Source organism: Melanerpes formicivorus, unplaced genomic scaffold (genome assembly GCF_026170545.1).
Source record: "Melanerpes formicivorus ecotype bairdi unplaced genomic scaffold, bMelFor1.0.p_v2 SCAF_13, whole genome shotgun sequence".
In the NCBI taxonomy this organism is placed as follows: domain Eukaryota; kingdom Metazoa; phylum Chordata; class Aves; order Piciformes; family Picidae; genus Melanerpes; species Melanerpes formicivorus.
The window spans coordinates 3150343-3166441 of NW_027142365.1; the positions used below are offsets into that span (position 1 = coordinate 3150343).

A 16099-nucleotide genomic window follows, 5' to 3' on the forward strand; every position below is an offset into this window, starting at 1 on the left:
AGCCACTCACCCTTCCCCTACCTTAAATTCCCATGTTTTGCACCTTTCATCACTACACAGCTTGGATCACCTGGAGTTCCTGCTTCTCCTGCCTAGGGTTTCTTATGCCCCCTCCTCAAAGGCAGTGCTCTGCAGTTGGTGAAACAGCAGTACCACAAACTGGTGGGAGCTGGAAGGGACCTCTGGAGGCCATCTAGTCCAAACCTCTGCTAAAGCAGGGCCAGCTAGAGCAGGCTGACTAAATGCCATGTTAACCATGCTAAAGGCTGAATAACAGAAGCACAGAATCATTTAGGCTGGAAAAGAACTTTTAAGATCTTCAAGCCCAGTCATGCACCCAACACTGCCAAGTTCATTGCTAAACCATGTCCCAAAGCACCACATCCCTATGGCTTTGAAACCTCTCCAGTGATGGGGACTCTACCACTGCACTAGGCAGCCTGGTCCAGGGCTTGACTACTCTTTTGTGGAAGATTTTCCTGATGTCCAACCTTGATCTCCCCTGGTTCAGTTTAAAGACCTTTCCCCTTGTGCTATCACTTGTTACCTGGGAGAAGAGATGGACTCCCCACCTGTCTCCAACCTTCCAGGGAGCTGGAGAGAGCAAGGTCTCAGCCTCCTTTTCTCCAGGCTCAAAGCCCCCCTTTCCTTCAGCTGCGACTCACCTGACCTGTTCTCCAGACCGCTCACCAGCTTGGCTGCCCTTCTCTGGACACACTCCAGCACCTCAATGTCCTTACTGTAGTGAGGGGCCCCAAACCGAATCCAGTATTTGAGTGAGGCACTGCTTCACCAGTGCCCAAGACAGGCAGATGATCACTGCCCTGCTGGCCACACTATTGCTGGTTCGAGTCACCAAAGGAGGAAACACTTCCACTTGTCCTTTTCACCTCAGAGCAAGGCAATTAGCCTTTCCATTAAGACAAAGCTGGCATTTTCCAGTGAAATCCAGTTTTTCCTAGAACAGAAGGTCTGAAAGACTAATGGATTAGTCCTCTGAGCCCTTACATCTGCTGACCTGCACTAATGCCACACATCTCCAATATGCCACAGCAATGCCTGGGGAATGTGGACTTGGGAAAGAATATTTAGCAGAGTGATTCCACTCAGCACCTTCAGAGATTTCCATGTGGATTGGGGAAGTGTCTCTCTCTCTCTCCACAAAGCATAGGAACCTTTTATGCATCTTGAGGAAATGCTGAGACCTCAGATCACTTGGAACTTTCAAAATATTTGTTCCTCCAATGAGTATTATGTAAACCCAGCCCAGAGTCTTGCTGAGGAATCAGCCTCTATGTAGGTCAGAAGGAAAGGCAACTTCTGCAGGCTTTCAAAGGACAAAAGCAGAGGCAGAAATGAAAGTGTATTTTTACTTTGCCTGCCTGTTTCCCCTCCAGCAGCAATGGATTTTTCCAGATGGAGAGAAAGCAGCATCTGCAGATATGTACAAAAAGTTTATTTTACAAACAGCAACTACTTCTGAATAACAAAGTTGCAAAAACATAGACCAGCAATAGAAAAGCAGCCCAGGGGTACAAGTTCTATCTGAAACACGACTCAATAGAATTCACTAGGTAAAAATACTCTCCCCTCTCCTCACAGCCCTTCCCAGGTGTCTGCCAGATGCAATTCCTTTGTAAAGCTTTAAGTCAAGGTATAAACCAATGACATTTGGGGACTCTGGACAATTAACAATTCATTGCTTGACCATTTTTTTTTCCCCCCTGTGACCTCTTTCCAGCCTGAATAATAAAAGCTCAGCTCAGATCTGAAATACAACAAAGTCTGATCCTGGAGCAACTTTTTTCCTTGGAAGTGTTGAATGGCAATGTTTGTATTTGGATATTTTGTTCCACCACTCATTCTGTTTACTGAGTAAAGGAAGGGGAGGGGAAGGAGTTACACCAAATTGCACCAAACAGAACCTTGGCTCAGCAAGGAAGTTTTTGTTCAGGACTCTGAAATGGCTGCTGTTACAAAGGTGGCTGCAAGTGTGGACTGAGCAGGGAATAAATGTACTTTAAAAGCATAACATTTTAGAAGACATTGGTGCACACATTTTCTCCTTGTACTACATGAGGAGGAAGGGTCTACAGCCCTCAAGTTGTGACAAACCTTCACAACAAACACAGCTGAAAGGAGCCTGCAAGGCAAGCATCTTGCTCAGCCAATCCTGGGCAGAACTGGGAGGTGTCATCCCTTCAAACTTCACTTGGACCATTTTGTGTTTCACTAAGTGTACCAAAAGCTAACATTTTGGATAGCTGAAGTCAATTAAAGAGATTCTACAAACTGATGCCTAAGCAAGAAATTACTGCTTTTAATTGTCAAAGCTGTTGGGTCCTGATGAGAAGTAAAAAAAAAAAACCCAAACCAAACCCACCCCAATAAACCATTTTCAGTATTTGAAAACATCTGAGAAGAAACAAAACCATCTCCAGAGGGTATTGAAAAGTCAGTAAGGAAAACTATTATAGTACAAGAGGAATTAGCTCTAATAAAGCTACATTAGTCTGTTCTTCCACTACAGATCCCACTTCTCAGGTTGCAGTTATACCATTAGAAAAAAACACAACACAACCAAACCTGTTTCTCAGTCCACAGCTTCCTAAACACTGAAAAAGTTTACAAACTGTTTGAAATCAACTCAGTCAGAGTATTGCAAAGCATTTCTTCCTGCTCTTCAGTCCAAATCCAGGTGGTGGTGGTGGTGGGGTTTGGTGTTTTGGGGTTGTTGTTTTTTTTTGCAAACCTGTCTCATGGAGTAATTTTTGGCATTAAACTTGCAGGCATTGTCCTTGCTCTTTCTTATCAGGCATACTACTGGTTTGGTAGTCCTGTCACTTCAACAGTATCAGGGGTGCGGTAAGCTGCGGTACCAACACGTTCCTCGTGGCAAATGGGAGACATCTACAGGCATTCTCCTCAAGGAGCCATTAGGGTTTGTTTGCTCAATACCTCATCCCCACCCAAGTCTCTCAGGAAGTGTTCTGAGCACACTCAAGCTCCCAGCTTCAAAAGGTGCTGAAGTTCGCCACGTGCTGGAACACGAATCGAAGCGGCGTTCTGGAAGTGCATGAAACGCTTGCTGTTGTTGTTTCAGACTCTTAACATTGCTGTTTAGCACAGAATTCACCCTGAAACAAAGTTTAGGCAAGTTGAGGATCAAAACCCATTTGCCACATGTGTTTTCCTTTTTCACTCACTGCTTGTCAGTTTGAGAGTTCCCCTTAGGCAGAGCTTCACCATTTTTCAGCAGAATCCTGGAGTCTCACAGTACAGTGAGAATTAAGACAGAGGTGGCAGTCCTTGTTTCCATCACCTAGCTGCTGTGCATGTACTGTATGCAATGCAGAAAAGTAGTAACATCAGCAAATGAGACAGCATGGAACCCATCTGCCAGCACTGAAACCCCAAAACCAAACAGAAAGAAGGCATTTTAATAAACTAGAAATGGCAGCCTTTGCAAGGTCCATTCACAGTTGAAGAGTTGCTAGTACATACTGAGTTGTGAGAGGCAGAAAGCCCTCAGGTGTTTAGAAACACACTTGAAGACAGCACAGATTGCTGCACCCAGGCAAACGAGGGCAGCAAATTCACCCAAGTGTCTTCCATGGCTTGGAGCATCCAATTCAAAGAAAGAAAACTGGTTTTGGTTGCATTTCTTGTTTTGGTTTCTGGTTTGTGGTTGTTTTTTCTTCTTCTTTTTTTTCTTTTCTTTCTTTATTTTGTAAAAGTAGCACTTGACATTAAAAAAAAGAACTAGAAAATAAATCAGTGGAGTTGAGCTCAGTTGAGTTGAGCTCAGTTGAGTTGAGCTCAGCGCTTCTCTCTCCCAGCACAGAGTCGAGTGAGTTTGCTGTTAAATGGTAGCTTCAGCTCGGTAAACACCCTCCAACTTCACTTGTGACACTGTCAAAACAGTTTTTGGTTAACATTAACATTGGGGGGGGGGGGGGAAAAGAAGAAAAAAGAAGTCCTAAATAGAGTTTCCAACATCAAAGAACTGTTTTCAGCTGTATCTGCTGCTTTCACTGGGGCTTCGGTTGTTGGAGTAGCTGCGATCGCTTTCGCTGTCGGAGCCTGAAGATCTGCAAAGAAAAGATTAAAATGCCTCAAAATTGTATTTTGAGCTTCCAAGTCAAAACTGCACCATGGGAAAAGAAAATAAAAGATATTGTCAAGACAGCCACGAAGTGACAAGAGAGAGGGAAGACACTCGAGAAGCCTTTTACAGGTTGGTATTTCGCACAACCGAAGCGGCCACTAAGGGAGACTCCAAATTAAAACAGTCACTAACTGTGGCTGAAGAAGAGAAGGCTCCAAGGTGACCTCATTGTGGCCTTCCAGTATCTGAAGGGGGCCTACAAGAAGGCTGGGAAGGGACTGCTCAGGATCTCAGGTAGTGATAGGACTAGGGGGAATGGAATGAAGCTGGAGGTGGGGAGATTCAGGCTGGAGGTGAGGAGAAAGTTCTTCACCATGAGAGTGGTGAAACCCTGGAATGGGTTGTCCAGGGAGGTGGTTGAGGCCCTGTCCCTGGAGGTGTTTAAGATCAGGCTGGATGAGGCTCTGGCCAGCCTGATCTAGTGTGAGGTATCCCTGCCCATGGCAGGGGGGTTGGAACTAGATGATCCTTGTGGTCCCTTCCAACCCTGACTGATACTATGAACTCAAGATGATGAAAACCCTGAGTAGCTCAACTCAAACTGTGTTTGTTAGCTACAACACTCCTTGCTTTCTCTGCACAGCTCAGAAATCACCCAGAACTGCTACTGTAAATGTGAAGAGCTAGCTGAGAAGTATATTCTAACAAACAGAATTTGACAGTGCAAGTGCTGCTCAGCTAAGAACTTCACAAACCCTTGCTTCGTGTATTCCAGTGTTTTGTTTGAAGAAAGGTCTTAAGAACTAGGCCCCACAACAAGAGAAGTGTGTGTCTGCAGGGTGGAAGTTGTAGATAAAAATGTTTTGGCTAATCCAGAAGATTTCCAAGCCCAGCACCTGGCCAAACATCAAGACAGAGTCCAGATGGCGTCAGACAAGCCATAGGACAAATGTAAATCACACAGAATAAACTTGCATTAGGGAGTTTCTAGCCGTGTCCTTGCAAGGAAAGCTTTCCAAATGCAGGATCAGCACAGCCTCATCCAACATTCTCTGAAGCTCTCCAACATCCTAAACCAATGTTTATTTCCATCTACTTTGTTAATCTCATTAATTTCCCCCCACATACAAGATGAAAAGTTGTCTTACTGTCAGAACTAGAAGCGAGAGGAAAAGTCCACTAAGGCTTGACAGCAACTTGTGAAAAATGAGCATGACAAGAGCTGCCTGCCTGATTTTCCATCAACTAATATGGGACATATTAGGGGAGAGTTTATAGAATAGAATAGAATAGAATAGAATAGAATAGAATAGAATAAACCAGGTTGGAAGAGACCTTCAAGATCATCGCGTCCAACCTATCACCCAACACCACCCAATCAACTAACCCATGTAACCAAGCACCCTGTCAAGTCTCCTCCTGAACACCTCCAGTGACGGCGACTCCACCACCTCCCCAGGCAGCCCATTCCAATGGGCAATCACTCTCTCCGTGTAAAACTTCCTCCTGACCTCCAGCCTGAACTTCCCCTGGCGCAGCCTGAGACTGTGTCCTCTTGTTCTGGTGCTGGCTGCCTGGGAGAAGAGACCAACCTCTGCCTGTTTACAACCTCCCTTCAGGTAGTTGTAGAGAGCAATAAGGTCACCCCTGAGTCTCCTCCTCTCCAGGCTAAGCAGCCCCAGCTCCCTCAGTCTCTCCTCATAGGGCTTGTGTTCCAAGCCCCTCACTAACTTCGTTGCCCTTCTCTGGACTCGCTCCAGCAAGTCAACATCCTTCCTAAACTGAGGGGCCCAGAACTGGACACAGTACTCGAGGTGTGGCCTAACCAGTGCAGTGTACAGGGGCAGAATGACCTCCCTGCTCCTGCTGGCCACACTGTTCTTAATGCAGGCCAGGATGCCATTGGCCCTCTTGGCTGCCTGAGCACACTGCAGGCTCATGTTCATCCTACCATCAACCAGCACCCCCAGGTCCCTCTCTGCCTGGCTGCTCTCCAGCCACTCTGACCCCAGCCTGTAGCACTGCATGGGGTTGTTGTGGCCAATGTGCAGAACCCGGCACTTGGATGCGTTAAATCTCATGCCGTTGGACTCTGCCCATCTGTCCAGCCTGTCGAGGTCTCTCTGCAGAGCCTCTCTACCCTCTAGCAGATCAACACCTGCCCCCAGCTTGGTGTCATCAGCAAATTTACTGATGATAGACTCAATGCCCTCATCCAGATCATCAATAAAGATGTTAAAGAGGATGGGGCCCAGCACTGATCCCTGGGGGACTCCGCTACTGACTGGCTGCCAGCTGGATGTGACACCATTCATCACCACTCTCTGGGTTCGGCCATCCAGCCAGTTCCTAACCCAGCTCAGAGTGCTGCTGTCCAAGCAGTGGATATTTGGAAGAAATTCTTTAAGGTAGGGATGGTGAGACAATGGGACATGATGCCAAGGGAGGCTGGGGATGCCCTGTCCCTGGAGCTGTTCAAGGCCAGGTTGGATGAAGCCTTGAGCGACCTGATCCAGTGGAGGGTTTCCCTGTCAGTGCCAGATAGGGTTGGGAATGGATGAACTTAGAGGTAGCTTCCAACCCAAACCATTTTATGAATGTAAGAATATTAAAAAGGTACAGAACAAACCAGTGCTGATATTCACATTAATTTCTACATCCTGTTCCACTTCTGACCTTTGTGTAATGCACTCACTCCTAGGAAACTCCCCTGGGCTGAGCAGAGTACAACTCACCTTCGATCCATCGGAAGCATGCTGAATTTGCAGGCAAGTTGTGCTTTCCAAATTATTTTCTGAGAAGTTAAAAATCACTTCTGGGGAGCTCTGCAATTCCCCTTCCAGATTTTCCCCCTTTTCAATCTACTTTGGCAGGCTAACCCAGAAGAACTGACCACCCCGTGGGATTCTTTGCATACCAGGCAGCTCTTAATCCACTGAAGGGGCACTTGATTTAAATCTTGAGAGCTGGATCACTTCAGCTTTCAAGAAATGTTAAAAATTATCACAAAATGCCAAACATGCTCATTTTGAATGCACACATATAATGAACTGGAGCCTCCTCTCTTTCTTATCTCACTTTCTTCCCCATCCTCATATTCATGGCATCAGCAATTTCAATTTCCTCACTCACACCCCCACTCTAATTTTGGTTTTAGTTATTACTTCAGGTTAACAAGGGATTTCTTTTATGCTTGGGACAAGAAAATTTAGCCTTCATGAGCATTCTAAGGATGCATTTAGCAAATTAGTTTGCATATATGCAGTATCAAAGTCAGACTAGCCCCAAACATACCTGCACCTCCTGTCATAGCTTCTAGATCTTCGGTAGCTGTCACTCCTTTTACTTCTACTTCGGCTTCTGCTGTAGTAACTGTCATATGTGTAAGACCTACTAGAAAGGGAGAAGAACTGTAAGTTTGCACTTTCTTGTCTAAAATGTTACTGATTCAAAATGGATGTTTTAAAGACTTCTAAATACAGAGCTGAGAGGCTGTATGCGTGCTGGCAGCTCAAAAAGCCAACCGCATCCTGGGCTGCAGCAATAGATGCTTGGCCGGCAGGGCAAGTGAGATGATTCTGCCACTCTGCTCTTGTGAGGGCCCCACCTGCAGTGCTGCATCCAGCTCTGAAATCCCCAACACAAAAGACATCAGACCTGTTGGAGAGGGTTCAGAGGAGGGCCACAAAAATAATCAGAGGACTGAAACACCTCTCCTACATAGACAGGCTGAGGGAGTTGGGAGAAGAGAAGGCTCCAGGGAGACCTTACAGCAGCCTTCCAGTACCTGAAAAGGACCTACAGGGAAGCTGGAGAGGGACTTTTTACAAGGGGCTGTGGTGACAAGACAAGAGGCAATGGTTTTGAGCTCTAGTGCAGGGTAGATTTAGATTGGATGTTAAGGAGAAGTATTTTACTATTAGGGTGGTGAGACACTGGAACAGGTTGCCCAGAAAAGTTGTGGATGCCTCATGCCTGGAAGTGCTTAAAGCCAGGATAGATGGGGCCTCGAGCAACCTGGTCTAGTGGAAGGTGTCCCTGCCCATGGCAGAGGGATTTGAGCTGGTTGATGATCTTTAAAGTCCCTTCCAACCCACACCATTCTATGAATCACTTTCCTCAAAAGTGGCAAACAGAATCATTCTGGTTTATAGCAGTTTAAATACAAGAACAACTAACTTCAAAACAAGAGTAAATCCCTCAGATTTACTAATCTGGAGAAGAGTTGGCAAGCATTAAAAACCCCAACTTATTACTTCATCAACAATCTCTGTGGAGAAAACAAGCAGTGAAGTGTCTCCATTGGTAACTCTGTGTTAATGTAACAATGGAGTGAAACCTGTAGACAAAACAAGCAGTGAAATGACTCTATTAGTAACTGTGTTAATATAACAATGGAGTGAAACCACAAGCAGTGAAGTGATTCCATTGGTAACTCTGTGTTAATGTAACAATGGAGTGAAACCTGTAGACAAAACAAGCAGTGAAGTGACTCCATTGGTAACTCTGTGTTAGTATAACAATGGAGTGAAACCTGTACAGAAAACAAGCAGTGAAGTGACTCCATTGGTAACTCTGTGTTAGTATAACAATGGAGTGAAACCTGTAGACAAAACAAGCAGTGAAGTGACTCCATTGGTAACTCTGTGTTAGTATAACAATGGAGTGAAACCTGTACAGAAAACAAGCAGTGAAGTGACTCCATTGGTAACTCTGTGTTAATATAACAATGGAGTGAAACGTGTTCACTGCTATTTATCTCACATCAGCACTTTCAACTGTCATGTCAGACAGATTTGGTGACTCTCAGCTTTTTGAAGTGCCTTATGGTTGCTGCCATGAAACTATATGTTCTTAAGTACTGTAGATAAAAGGTTACTCTTACACTGAGCTATTTTGATTCTAAGCATATTTATTGCAGAGTGTGTATTAAGTTGTCACTCATACCTGGATCGGCTGTGATGACCACAAGAACTACTTCTGGATCTGCTTCTGCTGTAGGTTCGACTGACAACAAAAGGCAAGAGACACTTTAAGTTCATCAGAAACAAGTGTGAAGGGGTGAGGGGGAGAGGGGAGGCAAGAGGAGATCACAGTCATGGAATGACAGGAGGGAGGGACCTCTGGAGATCACCTAGTCCAACCCCTCTGTCAGAACAGGTTCACCTAGAGCAGGTATCAAGAGATGAAAGCATTTTGCTCCAAATTCCTCATCTGTACTACCAAACACTAAACAACTCTTCTTTTTGATAACAGTCAGGAGCAGTAACAAGCCCTGCACCTGAGGAGAAATAATCCCCTGCAGCAGTAGAGGGGAGGAGCTGACCTGCAGGGAAGCAGTTCTGTGGAAAAGGACCTGGGAGTGCTCGCAGACAGCAAGCTGCCCATGAGCCAGCAATGTGCCCTTGTGGCCAAGAAAGCCAACAGCCTCCTGGGATGCATTAAGAAGGGCACAGCCAGCATGTTGAGGGAGGTTCTCCTCCCTCTCTACTCTGCCCTAGTGAGGCCATATCTGAAGTGTTGTGTCCAGTTCTGGGCTCTCCATTTCAAGAGCGGGGGGATCTACTGGAGAGAGTCCTGCAAATGCCACAAGGATGCTGAGGTGACAAAGGAGCAAATAAAGAGAGACCTGGGCCTGTTCAGCCTGTGAAAGGGCAGCAGGGGATCTACTCAATGCTCAACAAGAGCTAAAGGGTGGGGGGCAACAAGATGGGGCCAGACATTTTTTCAGTGGCTCCCAGTAAAAGGAGAAATGGCAACAGGCACAAAATGGAAGCCAGGAGGTTTGACCTGAACATGAGAAAAAGACTTCACTGCTAGGGTGCTGAAGCCAGGGAGCAGGCTGCCCAAAGAGGTTGTGGAGTCTCCTTCTCTGGAGAGATTCCAAACTCATGTGGACATTGTGATCCTGGGCAAGTTGCTGTGGGTGACCCTGCAGAAGTCCTTTCCAAGCCCCACAGCATTCTGTGATTCTGTGAATGGGAAATTCTAAACTCTGCCTCTTCTCCCTTGCACACTTCAAGCAGACACTTCAGACTGCAGCATGCACAGCAGAGCACATTTCCAGCTCGCTCAGAGCCCCAAGAACTGGACTGCTGTGCCTTATTTACTGGGTTTGTAACATACCCCAAATTACTGCCAGTTAGAGAGCCTTACCTTCGACTCTTGTAACTGTGGTAAGAGCTACTTCGACTTCTTGACCGATCTCTACTGTACCACCCTCTGCTTCGGCTTCTTGTGTAGCTTCTTGACCTACAATCAATGAACAATTTTGAAAAGCACAGAAAAAAAAATACCAGAACAAAACTGAGGAAAAGAGCAGGAGCAAACAGGGAGCAAAAGCATTAGAAAGCTATCTTTGAAGTTAAAACTTTCTTCCACGCCAGCTGAATGACACAGTGTTTTCCATCTTGTTCTGTTGGATAGTCTCTCACACAATGAAGACTTGGCCTTCCCCCCTTTGCTGACTACTTTCATTGGGTTAGAACAGAATTAACCAGGTTGGAAAAGACCTTAGAGATCATCAAGGCCAACCTATCACCATGGCACCAAGCCATGGCACCTAAACCATGGCACCAAGCATGCCATCCAGTCTCTTCCTAAACACCTCCAGGGATGGGGACTCCACCACCTCCCCGGGCAACACATTCCAAAGGCCAATCTCTCTTTCTATGAAGAACTTCTTCCTAACATCCAGCCTAAACCTCCCCTGGCACAGCTGGAGACTGTGTCCTCTTGTTCTGGTGCTGCTTGCCTGGGAGAAGAGACCAACCCTCACCCGGCTACAACCTCCCTCAGGTAGTTGGAAAGAGCAAGAAGGTCTCCCCTGAGCCTCCTCTTCTCCAGGCTAAGCAACCCCAGCTCCCTCAGCCTCTCCTCCCAGGGCTGTGCTCCAGACCCCTCCCCAGCTTTGTTGCCCTTCTCTGGACACCTTCCAGCATCTCAACATCTTTCCTAAACTGAGGGGCCCAGAACTGGACACAGGACTCAAGGTGTGGCCTAACCAGTGCTGGGCTCTTGCTGGCCACACTGTTCCTGATACAGGCCAGGATGCCATTGGGCACACTGCTGGCTCATGTTCAGCCCACTATCAACCAGTACCCCCAAGTCCCTCTCTGCCTGGCTGCTCTCCAGCCACTCTGACCCCAGCCTGTAGCACTGCACACTGCATGGGGTTGTTGTGGCCAATGTGTAGAACCTGGCACTTAGATGTGTTCAATCTCCTGCCCTTGGACTCTGCCCATCTGTCCAGCCTGGCAAGGTCACTCTGCAGAGCTCTCCTACCCTCCAACAGATCAACTCCTGCCCCCAGCTTGGTGTCATCTGCAAACTCACTGATGATGGACTCATTCCCCTCATCAATAAAGATATGAAAGAGCATAGAACATGAGTAGAATCATAGTGCTGTTGAACAGGAGAACCACACCCTAGACCCATCAGAACTTCCAAGGTACCATGGGGGGCTGAGGGAAGGGCACACATTTCTTACCTATAGGAGTACGTAGAACTTCGGGATCGGCTTCTTGAGTGACTGTACGACATGGACCTCGTTCTGTGCCTGGACTTAGACTCGGATTTGCTGCGTGACCTACTGAGGCTCCGGGAGGGGCTCTTGTCACCACGACTTGGAGATTCCTCCTCGCTGGAGCTTTCTTGGTTCCTCGGCCTCCTGTTTAGCCGGGCTGTTTTTCTGACTTCATCAAACAGAGACCCAGGCCTCACTTTGTTTTTAGCTTTTATTTCAATTCTTAAACCTGCTGGCTTAGGCTCTGGTGCTGAGGTGACGTTCTTAACTTCTGCAGCAGGACTGATTGCTGCTAGCTGTAAGTTACCAACACCTTGCAAAGGCTTCCATTTATTATCTACCATATTGCTTTGTGCATTCTCTGTAATTTCACTTTTCACACTACAGTCTTTAGCACCAGACACAGAGACAGGGTTATTTTCTTGCCTTCCTGTTTGTTTTCCTTCTGTAATGCTAACAATGTCTATACTATTGGCTCCTAGTTTGACAGTCTCTTGTCCAGGGGGCTCAATCTGTAGCTCTTTGCTTACACCAGCACTTAAATCCTGAGGTTTAGCAGTGAGAATGACAGGAGACAAAATGTCCACATCAGCTTTGCCTGGTGAGTTACGATCTGGAGTACAAATCTCCATGTTGTCATCTGTTTGAATGAGATCTTCCAAGCCGTTCTCGTTACTCTCTTCTGCTTGTTTCACCTCACCCTTGCCAGTGGTCACGTTTATCCCTGAGTTTAAAATGCTGGCTGCAGAGTTTGCCTCAGCGCTGTCTTTGTTAAGGATACCAAAATCTGGCGAGGCATCACACATACTGCTCCTACCTAAGAGGTTTTCATCCAGAGAAAACTTCTCACCGTTTCCCATTTTATCTTTGACTGTTTCATCCTTTTCATGAGCTTGTGTTTTATCCTTTATGTCCCTGCTAAGCTGCTTTTCTTTTTTATCATCCTTGGTAACCGGCTTTTCATCGATATCATCATCATCATCTTCTTCACCAAACTCCAGGGGGGGCTGCCAATGAAACATCTCCTTTCTTTTCTGAACTTTGTGTTTCCTCTCCTTTTTCCCTTTCGATTTTTCCTTTGCTTTTTTGGAATGTGCTTTTTTGAGCGTTTTCTTTGACCCATGTTTGTGTTTTCTTGACTTCCCTCTGATGTTTGTTGAGCTAGAGCAAGAGCTCTCAGGTTCAGATGACGACAAGTGTCTGCTTGTCTTCAAGGCGCAGTCAGAGTCCAGAAATCCTTCAGATGAATTGGATTGCTTTTTGATCCTTCTCTCCACGCTACGCTCTGTATCAGATCCTGTCGAGGCCTCTCCTTCTTCTTTACTAGAGGAGGGCCTGGAATCCACCCTGTTACATCTTGCCTCTCCTCTTTCAGAATTTGATTCAGAGTCCCATTTACTGCCTGAATAGGATTTTCGTTTTGTGTTTGCGCCACTCCTAGGCTGCTCAGAAGGCTTCTCCTTGGCTGCTTTCTTTTTGGCCTGCTCAGAATCCCACTCGTGCCTGGACTTCTCCTCCCTTCGCTCCGAACTTAAGCTATTCTTATCCTGCTTCTGAGCATCTCCCTCTAATTGCAGGCGGTCTTCTTTCTCTTGGAGCACTTTCGCTTTGGCGGAACGCTCACTGTCAGTAGAGAAGTTTGAAGATGATAAGCTGTCACTCTCTTTCAGGCCTTGGGAAGACTCATCGTAGTCTTTTGTACACTTATAAGGGAGCGTACTTTCAGAGCTTGTCTCTTGCCTCAGTTTCAGAGGCCGAGCTTTCTGGTCACTCGGGGGGGATTTTCGTTTCTTTCTGCGCCTATCATCATCACTAAGGGAACAGCAAGATGTTGACTCGCTATAGCCTGACCTGTCACTGTGGTATTTACTCAGTGATGGTGATCTGCCAGAAGAATGAGATTTTGTCCTAGAGCTAGATGGACTTCTAGACCTTGAGTAAGATCTGGAGTATGACCTACTTCGAGACGATCTGCTTCTTGATCTTGGGCAGCTATCTGAGCTACGATACTTGGAGTAACTGCTTCGGTCGCTATCTGAACTCCTCTGTCGCTTATGATAGGAGGAAGAAGTGTTAGCCTCTTTAACCACTACTAAACTGTAACTAGCTTGTGTGGGTATTAAGTGGGTTGTTTTAGCTTTCATTTCCTGAATTCGCTCATAGGATGGTTTCCATGGTTTCTGCCCAGGTTTCCACCTTGAAGGCGGTGGACTGTCGCTTAAGGGTATAACAGGGAGGTTTTCTGGGACAACCGGTGCTACAACCACTTTATCACTGGGAAGGATAACTGCTCTCACGGGCTCAACAGCCTTGTTCAACTTATTTTCAGCCAATCGTGTCGAAATATTTCGTGGGGAACTGGAAACTGTCTTTTGATGCCTGGAGTTAGAACTTGACCTTGACCTATTTCGAGAATGTGATGATTTAGAGGCTGATCTTGACCTAGAACTTCTTCGGGAATAAGATCGTGATTTAGACCTAGATCTGGATCTGGACCTGGACCTGTAGTATGACCGAGTCCCTCTGCTTGATACAGTTGATGAGCTCTGGTCATCTTTATCAGATTTAGACCAGTCTCTTTTGGACGAATGTCTAGAAGATGATGAAGAAGAACGAGATTTCCTCTCACGATCACAAGATGACTTTGTCCTCCTGTGGAAGGAATGAGAGGATTCCATGTCTGATGAGGCTGAGGTTTTCTTCTTTTTTGTTTGTTTGTGCTTCTTGAAGTGCTTCTGCTTTTTAGATTTCTTTTTGTGTTTCACCTTCTTTTTCTCTTTTCTATGCTTTTTGTGATGGCTAGAATACCTTACAGTACTTAGATCAGAGTAACCATTATGTGACCAAGACCTTGATCTCCGGGACGCACTTCTTTCATCCCATCTGCTTGTACATGGGTCACTCAACCTAGAAAACAAACAAGATCTGTGATGACATCACTAGCAAGAGCAAATTCTCTGGGAGAAATTAAATGGCCAACATCAGCAAATTTGGCATGTTGCAGAACCAGTGGGAAGAGATTTAATGTTTTAACTGTCACAGTCCACAGGACTTTGACCTCCACAACTACAGGATCCTTAAATCACACTCAAATACAAATTTTAAACCACCACCTTATTTAGTATTCTTTTGGCTATATGTAAAAGGAGCTGTCAGAAACATTTTCAATTATTTAGCCATGATTAATATTCTTCAGTTTTCCTCTTGCTAGAATCTCTTATTTAGTATGAGGTCAACAGAGATTCTGGACAGCTGACTTTCATTACAGAGTTTGCTGAAAGAACCTTTAACTAAACCAACATAGGATTGGCGGATTTGCTTGTCTTACCTGGTATCCAAACAAACCATATCACTAAGTTTGAGGACAAAGGAAATGTGACAAGCAACAGAAAACTGGACAGACAAATAAATTACTTAGGTATCCAAGATGCCACCATCAGAAGTAAGTCTTCTGATGCATTTCTGCACGTGTTCACCTGATGTCCCATTTCAGAAGGTTTTTTCACTTCTAATTTTCAGGTTTTAAATGGATTGTGTTAACCCCAAGAATGTTTACACTTTTCAAATCAAATATTTAAGAGCTGAGTAGATTTGGTGCTGTGGGACATGGTCTAGTGGTGGCCCCGGCAGGGCTGTGTTAACGGTTGGACTCAACCTCAAAGGTCTTTTCCAACCTAAATGATTCTGATAGGCTACAGCTACACCATCTATCAAAGGCTGTGTAAAAAAAAAAGACCTTATAAATTTGTAATGAGATCTTACTTATCTCCTTTGCTCCACTTCTCTCCACTTGGAGGTCTGTATGTTCGTAGTCTCTGCATCTCCTCTTTCCAGTGAGGAGGGGTCTCACTGCTCTCATCGTCATCGGACTCGGAACAGGACCGTGATCGAGGTGGGGTGTGATAGCGCTGGGACAGCAAAGACAGGAGTTGATAATGTCATTTTCTTTAAGAGAATGGATAATGTAGACAAGACACAGTGTCTCCCGCACAGATTTTGCATGCACCTTCATAACACCAGGTGGACAACATTATCCACGCAAAGGCCATGAAGAAGTGCAAGTTCTAGATTTCCTGCCACTTTTGGAGTGCATTCACCCTGCATCAGAAGCTGAACTCCACGGCTAATTAACTTCTCCCACTCTAAGAGCTCTGCACAAAGTTTGAGAGGGGCCAGCAGCTAGTCCATTCTCTTTCAAAAGGTAAAAGGAATAATCAAAGAAGAGGTCATGGATTCTTTTTAAGTAACACCTTTTGGAATAACACCACAATCACTGCAGATAACTAGCTTTTTTTCTGGCTACTAAAGCACAGATCTATCACTTGACTTAGCTGACACCTAACTGCTTGTCTGAGTAAGGACAAGCCCTGTTTCCAAAGTTACTGCTGTTCAGCTCTTCAGAAATGAGAGAACACGTTTAGAACAGTATAGAACAGGTTTTGAGCACATAAAAGCCCAAAACAATA

The 16099-nt window shown here is 45.6% G+C and overlaps 1 protein-coding gene across 7 annotated transcripts in view; it reads right to left on the minus strand.

Annotated features, from left to right (window-relative positions):
- Nucleotides 1-1441: 1441 nt before the first annotated feature.
- NKTR (natural killer cell triggering receptor) overlaps nucleotides 1442-16099 on the minus strand; it is a 51843-nt gene continuing 37185 nt past the window's right edge. For 5 of the 7 annotated variants that reach the window (XM_068145892.1, XM_068145890.1, XM_068145887.1 and 2 more), the window contains 6 exons: nucleotides 15396-15541; nucleotides 11598-14540; nucleotides 10265-10360; nucleotides 9056-9115; nucleotides 7403-7501; nucleotides 1442-4091 (listed from right to left, as the gene is read on the minus strand). In XM_068145892.1, coding sequence (XP_068001993.1) covers nucleotides 4013-4091; nucleotides 7403-7501; nucleotides 9056-9115; nucleotides 10265-10360; nucleotides 11598-14540; nucleotides 15396-15541 — 3423 coding nt within the window. In that variant the 3' untranslated portion in view covers nucleotides 1442-4012. The remainder of the gene's footprint in view (nucleotides 4092-7402; nucleotides 7502-9055; nucleotides 9116-10264; nucleotides 10361-11597; nucleotides 14541-15395; nucleotides 15542-16099) is intronic. The other 2 variants (XM_068145891.1, XM_068145889.1) reach the window with 1 other exon arrangement.